Genomic DNA, 11,788 nt, shown 5'->3' on the forward strand with positions numbered 1-11,788 from the left:
GTACACGGCGAGAAATCGAATTTCATAGAAAAACCTCCTGATCGCTATTGGAATAGAAACTCTTTGATATTCTTGAGTGACAAGCATGTTCATGCCTTTATTTACGCGCCAAAATCTATAGTGGGAATAACATTTGAGTCTTGAATATTTTTAACGGAGACACAGGTGACACCGCTTGGTGTGACCTTTTGGCCTAAGTAATTTTAAACCCAAGATTAATTTAGCTCAGGTGTATTCGGGTAAATAATTTTCTGTGAACGGCTAAATTTTTTGTTGCACTTTCTCACGCAAAACATTTAGCATTCATTTGATAGTTTTTCCAAGTTTAAGCACATTCTGTAAATATTAACGAGGACCCCACGAAAGATTTTATTCAAGCTGAGGCAACAAAACTAAATTCGGTTGAATGAAAATTGTGTACCACGCTGGTAAACAAAATAGGTGGACGGTGTTTGACTTTGTGTACACGGCTCGATGTTGTTGTCTTTCGATTTTGCTGCTTTTGTTGTGGTGCGGTATAGTAATGTTAAAAAGAATCAGAAGTTAAGTTCTCATAATCGAAATAAATCTCACTAGTTAATATCCCATAACTGACCTTTATTTCGCTGAAAAACCTCCGGAAAATATTACAACTGTTTTCTAGGCTTGTTTACTCTAAATTTTTCGTACAGGATTATCAGATCATACTCGTAGTCAATCCAATGCTGGCCCCAAAAATCGCGTTTCCTCAGTCCAAATTAAAGTATTCTTCAGTGGTACTTTATAGTTTTTGCTTTTTGTTCCGGTTTCTGCGAGCCACCAGATAAAGAATCCCATGTGATTACAAACACACTGGTCGACAGGAAGAGCATATGGCCGAAGCCGCATTAAAGCAAGCCAAGACAGATCGACGGACGGCCAAATCAGCCTTCACAAGATTAAAAAAGGCGTTGGATCATCTAGTGGAAAATCATATACCTCCAGATGAGGTAAGACAATCTTTAGCTAAGTTTCATGGAGCATATGAAAGTTTAGTGGAAAAACACGACGAGTATACAAAGTTTATAGAAAACAATGAAGAATACCAAATGGAAGAGCAGTGGCTGGACGAATGCCAGGAAATCTTGATGAGAATAGAAGTAGATGCGAAAATGTTTATTAATTGTACAGAGAAATCAAATCCGGAGTATACAGACGGGAATGGGACTTCAACTAGTGGAAAAGAGGTTTCGAGCACCGGGGTGCATGAAAATGATGGAATTTCAAATATGCAATCGATAAACCGAGCCCTTCCTGTGGTCAACGCCGTTGACTCTAAAATAAGTGCTAGCTCCGCAAGTGGTGTTACTGCACTGCGGCTTGAACGATTGATACCTTTTATTCGACTTACTGAACCTTTAACTACTAGTGGAGCCGGCTTACCAACTCAAAGATTGTAAAATACGATAGGAAAATAATAAAAACTGTCTTACAATCTAGGTAGAAAACTCGAGGCCTCGTAGCCACAGTGAAGAGACCAAAGACCACGCATGCGCACAATTAACAAAGGAAACCAGGGGAAGTGACACACGAACCGCAAGGCGGAAACAAGTGGTCTAGCAGATGTAATTAACAGTGCCCCGACTGCTAATGACGTGCAAAATCAGGCATTAAACAATGTTGAATCAGTAGTTCAAACCACCGGAACACCATTTGTTGTCAATACAGTGAAGTCCGATTACGCCGCCTGTACTTTCAAGCTCTAAAAACCAAAGCTGCCTACTTTTTCCGGAAATGTACGAGATTATGCAATCTTCCGTTTCGGCTTCAAACACGTGATTGAGGCCAATTATTCACCTAGAGATGCAGTCACGCTGATAAGCCGTTAGAGCTCATAAAGGGAATTGGAACCAATTACGTTGTCGCTTGGGAGTACTTAGACTCCATTTATGGGGATCCGCGATTCGAGTCAGACACTATCACACAAGATATTATCCAATTTAAAGCACTACATAAGGGGAAGATGTGCGTTTTTGTAACGTGGTACATCTCGTGAAGCGATGTTACAACTCATTATAGGAAGTTGGCCTGCCGAGTGATACGGATAATAGCCATATGTTGTCCAGCAGAAGACATGTGCCGACGATCGAAAAGTCTGGACCAGAGATCTTGAGAAGGAAAAGAAACCCGCCACACTACACGCGTTGATGACCTGAATGACTGTAGAAATGAAGTCGAGAATGCGCGCCACAGCCCCGATCAGAGTTGGTACACACAACAAGCGTATCAGCCACCTAAGAGCTAATGGCGACGACAATGATCAGCTACCCTGGTACAAATGTTGGTTGTGCAAAACCTCAACACACTGGCCCGACCAGTGTCAGAAATTTGTAGCCCTCAGCATCGATGAACACATCAAGACCGCCAAAGCTAACCACGTGTGTTTTGGCTGTCTGAAAAGGGCTGGAAGGGACCACAGAATGGATAATTGCAGCCGAGGCCGACGGTGTACAAAGCAGAGAATGGGACTCAGTGTCCACACAACCATCGTCAGTTACTTCACAGGACCATTGCCATCAAAATTGGCGTCGCTATGGCAACCAATACTAAGAAAGCTATCCTACCAGTCCTCTCTGCGAATACTGTCGGCGCAAATGGTCTCTTCAAACGTGGAAATGTCCTACTAGAATCAGGCGTGCTGAATACGACAGGAAACTGCGGAGACTCTTGGTTTAAACGGGAAGGATGCATCTATAACCATCATTAATTAAAGTTGGCGGAGAGGAAGAAACGATAAAGACGAAAGTGTACAAAGTTAAACTAACTTCAATTGATAATGATAAGAGATTCATGGTAAAGGCAATCAGCATTCCTACTATCAGCGAAGAGATCACCGCAGTCAAGACTTCGCACATACCGGAGCTTCTGGGTCTACAGAATACGAAATTTCGCCGTGGCCAAGGACAGGTTGACCTTCTTATCGGTATTGAACACATACATTTCCATGCTGGTGAGACAAGACACGTTGATCATCTGCTATCCCGTAATTCCCCACTCGGATGGGTAGTGTTTGGAGGAGAGCTAGAAGAAACCTCTGATGTGACACGTAAATTACACGTAAAGTTTGCCTTCCCAGTAGACTTGTCTCACTTCTGGGAGACGGAAGCTATGGGTATGGAGATAAAGCCTTGTATCTGCGATGCGGACAAGTTGATGCAAACTGAACGAGAGGAATCTGAACTGATAGAAAAGTCATGCATGAAGGTCAACAATCAGTGGATGATCCTATAACCGTGGAGAAAGGATCCCAATCTGCTCACGAAAACTGTCGGAGGAAGAAGAGAAGGCGTACCAAGGCCCTGTCCACTACATTCCACACCATGCAGTGCTACGGCCAGACGAAAAGAGCACGCCAGTCCGAGACGTTTTTAATTTGTCCTCTGTGTATCAAGGACACACACTTAATGATTATTGAAAGAAAGGCCCTGATCTCCTAAATGGCATATTTGGAGTTGTTTTGAGATTCTGAGAGAAAAGAGTTACAGTAATGGGAGACATTTCCAAAATGTACCACAGGATACTAATTCCCGAGCGAGATCAGCATGTCCACCGGTTTTTGTGGAGAAACCTGGAAACTAACAGAGCTCCCGTCGTGTATGTCGAAACAGTTCTCACTTTTGGGGACAAGCCTGCACCCGCCATGGCGCAAATAGCATTGCGAAAAACTGCTCAAGACAACAAGACCGATCACCCAGAAGCAGCTGAAGTACTTACAAACGATACGTACATGGATGACAACTGCGATTCAGCGGACACTGCTCAAGAAGCTCGGAAATTAATGGAAGACATAGACGAGGTCTTCAAGACTGGAGGGTTTAACGTCAAGGGTTGGATCTCCAACAAGAAGCTTGCAGAGAAAGATAATAATGAGATAGAGAAAGGAATGAACGTATTTCAAGGAGGAGAGGAGAAGGTCCTAGGAACCTCGTGGAATTTCAAGACAGATAAGTTCTTCTTCAGAGTAAAGGCAGATATCCTGAAGTTAGTAGATAGACCGAGTCATGTACCAGTAAAGATGACGAAGGGGATGATCCTAAGTCAAGTTGCTCGGATCTACGAACCCATTGGTTTCGCTGCCACGTTTATAATCAAAGAGAAAATCGGTATGCAACAGCTGTGGCAACTGGGACTGGATTGGGACGAGGAGCTACCGCCTGCAGTTCAGGACAACTGAATTTCACTGATTTCACTGTTTCAAGAGATGAAAGTGCTGGAAAACGTGTCCTTCGAGAGAACTTTATGCGCCGAAAATTCCGTGGATCCATCAGTGTTGTTTGCCTTCGCCGCAGACGCATTGTAGGACGTATTTGGAGTATGTGCTTACCTGCGTCATAGACAGGATAACGACACCTATACAGTAAATTCATAGCAGCAAAGTCAAGAGTAGTACCTTTGAAGCCGCCCACCATCCCACGCTTAGAGCTACAGGTAGTCGTCCTAGCAGGTCGCCTAGCAAAAGTCATTCAAAAGGTGTCTAGTGTTCAGTTTGGAGATGCAAAGTTCTTCACTGACAGCACAATCATCTTGGCCTGGATCCAAAGCCCGTCTCGCAATTTCAAGCTGTTCGTGTCCTCAAGGGCTGGGAAATTCAGAGTAACTCAGATCCAAGTCAGCGGATGCATATCCCAAGTGAAGACAACGTGGCTGACGACCTGTTACGAGGGATCCATGTGAATGCACTAAATGAAAGGTGGATGAACGGCCCAGCGTTTCTACGTCCACAAGAAAGCTTGTGGCCAAACCGGATGACTTCCCTACCCACTCCGGATAAAGACATGGAGCGTCGCCAGATTGTCGCAACGGTCTCAACTGTGAAAGGCAAAGATATAATTGATCCGTCCACCTTCTCCACTTGCACTCGCTCTATGATTGGTCGTTAGCAAATGAATTATATTTTCAGCCTAAAAAGTGCAGTAATCTACGTATATCGAGAGAGCGCATGAGCCCCATCGTAGCTATATATTAAATGGTATAGATTTGGAGGTTATCTCAACTGAAAAAGATTTGGGGATTATAATTGCAAAGGACACCTCCTAGAAAGAATACTTACTTATGATAGTTGCTAAAGCAAATAGGCTTCTAGGTTTTCTTAAAGGAAATTGCGCAGGGTTGGTTGGTGAGGGCCCACTTTTGCGGCTTTACTGCTCCTTAGTGCGTTCCCATTTTTGTTATTGTTCTTAGCTATGGGCACCTTAGTCTAGTATTAGTGATTTACTCTTAATAGAAAGGGTACAGAGAAGAGCCACAAATTTTATTGTTAGAAATAGTACCCTATCCTATAAGGGTCGTCTTGTTAGGCTCAAACTATTACCACTTAACTATTGGTTTGAGTATTTAGATCTCATATTCTTGTTTAAATGTCTTCATGGACATATAGATCTAACCCGACCGATCGATAATTATTTTTCACCTGTTACCAGTCAGACTCGCCCAGGATGCTCAGCTTTTACCCTTAAACTAAATATGAGCAAAACATCTACTTTTCGAGACTTTTATTTAATTACAATTATCCCCTTGTGGAACGATATTCCAGTTGATGCTAGGCAGTCAGACTCCCTTGGCTCTTTTAAGCGCAAGCTTAAGGAGTTTTAATTTAACAGACTCTTAAATGTCTTTGATGGCGAAAATTATCGCACTTTTAATATTATTAGTCCTAAATGTCGTCGGATAAATATCCACTCGGTCTGTAGCTGTTAGTTTCTAGTTATTGTCTTCTTTTTGTGTACATTTAGGAGATAGAGGGGATGGGATGCTAAGTTTTTGAGAGTTGTGTTGGTATTTAAACCTAGTAGGGGACTCATGTCCTATTGTTTATATACCACTACTTTGTACAAATCCTTAAATAAATAAATAAATAAATAAATAAATTCGCGTAACAGCAAGAATACGCAGGCTAGCAAGCAAGCACAGAAAATCCTGCACAGTCGGCTAGAGAAAGGTGAATTCAAGTCTCTCAGTCCCTCCATAGATAACAATGGAATAATCAAAGTTGGGGGCACAATCGACGAAGCCATAGTGTCCTACGAAGGGAAACATCCCGTACTCCTTCCCAACGAACACAGAACATCCCTGCTGATAACAAGCAGCATGCACATGTATGGGCACACTGGAGTAGCGACCACAACAGCAAAGACAAGGAGGAAATACTTGATTCTCAAGGCGAACAGGCTGAGTAAGTTTGTGAAGTCCAAATGTGTATTTTGTCGAAAAATGGCACACAAGGCAGAGACGCAGCGGATGGCAGATTTCCCTTTAATTCGCCTATTAACACAAACCCCACCCTGCAGAGGGGTATAATCCATGAAGATAAGAACTACGCCTTTATCGAGGCGGAGAATATTTCGTTTAAGGTGGTATGATACCTTAAAAAAGGCAAAAATTTCGAAGTTTTATCTAAAAATTTTTATTGCTGGAAAAGGTCCGTATTTCACTTGGTATTAACGCCACAGTTTAATTTTTTATGAAAATGTTATTTGTTGTCCAGTATTTACTCATTTTTGAGACCAGGTCTTTGGTTGCCAGGGGCAACAGGTTTGTTTTTATCTTGTTTACAGTGAAGAAACAATCCCCCAATAGTTGTTTTCGCCCGGAAAACGATCGTTGCGTGACAAGGGACTCTCTGTTACCCCGTACATAACAACGATTAGCCCATCGTAGTTGATGAGCCTGCGAAACACGAAAAATTGTCGTTGCGAAATTCACAACAATACTAGTGGCGTGGCGTTTTGAGTTTTTTATCCTGTTTCTCGTTCTTTTTTCACGTTAACAACCATGCCTCCGAAGCATCGTGCAATAAGGCGTCCTAAAAGGAAGTTTTCGGGAAATCAATTCACGAAACCTTCGAAAGAAAATGCCAAGAGGACGAAAGAAGCGAAAGAAGAAGCACATGGTTCGAACACCCTCGGTCAACATACTAAGAAGTCTGTGTCTTCGGAAAAGCTTTTGCTTAAGTCCGATGCCATGGAATCAAAACCTGGCAAAGTTGAAGAACCTTACGAAGAGGAGGCAACATTAACGGGCTTCAGGTTTGTCGACATGGAGCTACTCGGCATGGCATTTTCTGCCATGAGGTGTACTGATTGTGGAGAATTCAGCATCGTGCTTTCGGAAAACCACTTAGAAAGTAAGGGATGTGCTTCGAGTCTTCGAGTCTTTTGCGAGAGTTGTGGCTGGAAACATGAGTTTTAGACATCTAAAAAGCAGACTTTAAGTTTTGAGGCGAATAGGCGTTTAGTGTATTCCATGAGATCGATAGGAAGAGGGCACAGTGGAGCGAAGAAATTTTGCTCATTAATGAATATGTCACCGCCTCCAACAGCAAGGGCATATCAAAAAAATGCAAGAACGATTGCTAAACATGTGAAAGTTATTGCTAAGGATGGTATGTCCAGTTTTAAACATTCTCCTGGTTTGCCTGATGCTGTGATTGCAAAAGTCAAACCTGTATACCAAAGATTAAGTGAAGATTCTTTGTTAGAAAAATGCCTCCATGGAAAAACCCAAAACCAGAATGAAGCTGTAAATGGAATGGTGTGGGAGCGCATTCCCAAGGAAGTTTTCGTGGGAGCTGACTTGCTGGAATTTGGCTTGTTTGATGCCATAAGCCACTTCAATATTGGAGCAAGGACTGTTCTACTGCTTCTAAAAGCACTCAAAATTTCCCCAGGAAAATACACAGAAGAGGGGTGTAGGCACCTTGACATGGATCGAATTCGTGGTGCTGAGTACAAACACAGCGAGGAAAGGAAAAAGAGGAGAAAGGTCCTAAGGGGACAAAGAAAGAAGAAAGAAGACAAGAACCAACAAGCAGAGGGTGTTACTTATGCTGCTGGAGCATTTTAAGACACTTCCTTTGCTCAGAGATTGAACAGAGGGTTTTCAAACCCAAATACAACTTTTAAATGCATTTTTCCATCAAACTGCATTTTGATAGAACTCCGAGTAGCTCAACATGTTCAGTTCAAAAACTATTTAAGATAATTTCATGAAATTTTCCACAGAAAATCTTGAATGGTGTTTCTGTGCAGTAAACCTAAAACAAAGTACAAAGGTAAATTGATGATTCAATGGCAGGCAAATTTTTTTCCAGAAGGGGCCCATTATTTGTTTATGTGAAAGTTTTTCATTATTTGACATGGTTATAATCATGTTGTATAAAATGCTTTAGGTTCATTGCACAGATCCATCTATGCATAAGACATCCTGAAAATTTCAGAGCCATGGGATTTTTTGTTATAGAGTTATTGTTGTTGGCGTGATGCCTGTAAAATGAGGGTTTGGTGGGCGTGGTCCTGTTGCTATAGTAACAGATGGTGTCAACAACAGTGCCAAACAATTTCTCTCAGTGAGTGTTATCACTGGAGGGACTAATAAAAATGTTTCAAATAATGTAAAAAATTTCCCTTTTTGAAGGTATCATACCACCTTAAAATGGATAAGAATCATGTGATTTAGAACACTGATTGACATTTAAGCTTTCTGCTTTACATCACATTTCAGTCAGTAAATCAATTTCAAAAGGAAAGGTCTAGTGTAAGTTGCTAACCCGAAACAAACCTTTAAGCTAACCTGTAACCAACGGCCCACCACTCAAGTAAGTAAAATATGATTGTTAAGGATACTCAAACGATTCATTCAGCCTAAGTGGAATTTGATTTATCTGTTACGAATTACTTTAGTTACGGATGTGGTTACGTTGTTGTCTATTTTCTATTGGTTTGTAATCAGATATTTTAGCGTCCCCACGCGCGTTTAAAAGCTTCGTTTAGCGTCGCCTTGTCCATTCTATATGTTCGACTCGCCGTTTTTGGTTCCTAACTTTTGGCACAAGGGGGACCGATATGTGAGTAATTTTGCTTGTTTCCTCTTTTGATTAGCTTTCTTGTTTTGGGTGGAAGCACGCTAACGTACAGAGTCGTACAATAGTACAATTTACTGTTTTTAATCTAAAAGGGTCGAATCAAGGAATGAGACGCTAAGCTAGGAATGCCCACTTTGTTAATCTTATGGTCGATTAAAATCTCGAGGTATTTTTATGTATAAAGGCTGATAGTTTCGAAAGAAACTGTTTGGGGCTGCGTCGGTGGGAGTAACGAAATAATTTGGATATATCAACAAAGTTGAAATGGTAAATTGGCCACCGTAATGATTACAAAAGCTGACGTTTCGAGCGTTAGCTCTTCGTCGGAGCGAATAGAGGAATTGTGGGTTGTGTGTGCTTTTAAAGGCAGAAAATGGAGCTACGTTATTGGTGGGTGCATGGCAACGACAAAAACATGAATAAATTAGTGGAATGAAAAGCGTTCATTGATCCCTGTGGGATTTAGATGAGCTTTTGTTCAAGATTTTTACGGCTTTCCGTGCCACCTAAGTGCAAGGAGAGACCGCAGATTGCCATATGTTGCTTAGAATGATTAGGTAAATTAGGTAAATTTATGTAGATTAGTATGATTTCGTGAATTCCCGTTGATTATTGTTAATTTTGATCGCGTTATCGACGGAGGCAGGTTAATTGCATGCTCAAAACGTTTTTTGATCATGAGTTACGCAACGTTTTAAGTAAATTGCATTGTTATTTCAGTTTACGATCGGGATTGTCTATCGTCTATCGTCTATCGTGGTTCGTTAATCATTTATCACCATTAAAAATCACCGTTAACCGTCAACCTTGGTTTTTCGTGGTTATTGTTACTTGAAGCACACGATCGACCTGTAAGATAGTCCCGTTGCATAAACACGCCATAGCGACACCCCTCGACTTCGATCTCGTTTGTCGCACGCGTCACAATGATTGTCAAATTATATTTTTGAGCTATTTTGGAGTCAAATCATTGTATGAGAATTTAACTATACATAGATACAAACGATCTCGTATTGTCCTTTTCCCAGATCGAATAATTGCAATATCTCCTCAATAAACAACAATCAAATTATACGATTTGTGGTGGATCAGTTCGTCGGCATTACTTTCTACGCGGAACACCTTTATCTTGCGTATTACAATTTTTGCGGATAAATATCCTTGCATGTTTTCGCACCAAATGGAGGCTTGTATTTATATATATTGCAATTTGGACATGAATATTTAATTTAGATATAGATACTGCAACTCGACGTATAAATACCACTTTTCAACATTTTGTTCCCATTTGTTAAAGTGCCCCTGAGATCAAAATTTTCGTACATCATTTTTTTCCATTTTTGTGTTCAGTGTGTCTCCTTCACCTGCTCTGCCAAATTTCAGTTTAGACCGAGCACCAGAAATATCCTTTTTCGGGCCGTTAAATTCACGATTTCGCGTCCGCCATTATTTGATCATGTTCCGGAAGTTGATCGCAGGACTCAGAGGAAGTGACGTCAAAGACTCAACGCGAAAATCTCACATGGCAAAATGTCAAGCAAACATAGCAGAGTTCTTTACTCTATTGTTACAAAAACTAAACAAAAATGACTGGGCATCGATGCGTAATTCAAAGCTGAAGTAATCGTGTAGACCAGGCTGCAGGTATTTCTCAGCATCGGAGCCTTGCAAAAAGATCAGAGCGGGAAAAACGGATGCGATTTGTGCGACCTCGCCGAGTAAACTTCAATCCTACAGAAATAGTTGTGGTCTACTCCGAACACTTCTCGGAGGACTGTTTCGAGAGATCTGTATACTGTGAAGGATCTAGGCGAGGAATTCTGTCGGGTTCAGTGCCTACCGTTCAAGAAGAGAAGGGACAAGAAAAACCGTCCTCAGTGCGATCTCGACGCCGGAAAGCGAAGTCTGCGAACCTCCACGGATTTTGTCACCTTTACATATGAGCTGATCAATATCCACCTTTAACAACTCTCTGGCAGAGTACCTTACACAAAGGAAAGTACTCGGTTAACATTGTAAGTAAGAATGATAAAATAGCCGAATTGAGGATTGAGATTTCTGACCTTAAAGAGCTCACTTTTATACAAAGGGATGAAACATATAATTGTGTGCTCTGATTCTAAAAAAAGTTGGCTTTAATATCAGCGAAAGCAGAACAAACAGCTTAAGACAGAGCGTAAAAACACTTTAAAATGTAGGCTTGCAGCCAAAAAACCGAGAAAATGAAAACTTCTTTAAAAACCTGTCAAACTATCAACCATCTGACAGCCAAGTCAGCGTACTATCAAAGGGTCTCAAATTCATCCCAACGCCCGTGACAAACGAATTTAAAATCAGGCCAACTTTTGCGAGATTTATTCGCAAGACAAATGCGCCTCCGTTACACCTTTCACGGACAAAACAAAGAACCACTTCATATCACACTGAATGTCACCGGTTCAGTCTTCTATTGCCCTTCAGAGCTACTTGGAAAATCGTCATAAGGCTACTTGCAGACTGCATCTATAAGCCAAAAATACTTTGTAACGCAATGAGGTCACAGCTCTAAAAGAGTTGAAACAAACTCTGCTTTAAACCTCACCGAAGCGACTCAACAATAGTCATCATGAATAAGATAGAAAAAACAAAAGAGGCCAAAGTGCAACTCAACAACAGAGTTCACTTCAAACCTTTCAAAGCACCGATAGTAAAAAACACATAGGAAAGAGTTAATGAGATATTGACCAAATGTATCGGGGAAAACGCATTGATGGGTTAGAAATGGCTTTCACAAACTCCCAATATCCGCCTTCGGATACACAATTAGCCATTGCCGAAAACTAATTTTACTAATCACCTGATCATTTCTTACAAGAAAGGCCGGAAAATCCCTTACGACAAGCAAAAATACAGTTCGAAGGCGATAAAGCG

At 41.3% G+C, this 11,788-nt stretch overlaps 1 protein-coding gene and 2 pseudogenes across 2 annotated transcripts; all 3 read left to right on the plus strand.

Annotated features, from left to right (window-relative positions):
• The first annotated feature begins 851 nt into the window (after nt 1-851).
• On the plus strand, nt 852-3,390 carry LOC148732553 (uncharacterized; annotated as a pseudogene).
• Nucleotides 3,391-3,505: 115 nt separating this feature from the next.
• On the plus strand, nt 3,506-4,192 carry LOC148732554 (uncharacterized). The gene has a single exon (XM_088757858.1). It carries the CDS (start codon nt 3,506-3,508, stop codon nt 4,190-4,192), a length of 687 nt encoding a protein of 228 aa, XP_088613984.1.
• Nucleotides 4,193-6,439: 2,247 nt separating this feature from the next.
• LOC148732555 (uncharacterized) lies at nt 6,440-8,450 on the plus strand (annotated as a pseudogene). The gene has a single exon (XR_016000721.1). The product of XR_016000721.1 is annotated as an uncharacterized LOC148732555 (transcript).
• The last annotated feature ends 3,338 nt before the right edge of the window (nt 8,451-11,788 follow it).

Source organism: Stylophora pistillata, chromosome 4 (assembly GCF_964205215.1).
Source record: "Stylophora pistillata chromosome 4, jaStyPist1.2, whole genome shotgun sequence".
Classification (NCBI taxonomy): domain Eukaryota; kingdom Metazoa; phylum Cnidaria; class Anthozoa; order Scleractinia; family Pocilloporidae; genus Stylophora; species Stylophora pistillata.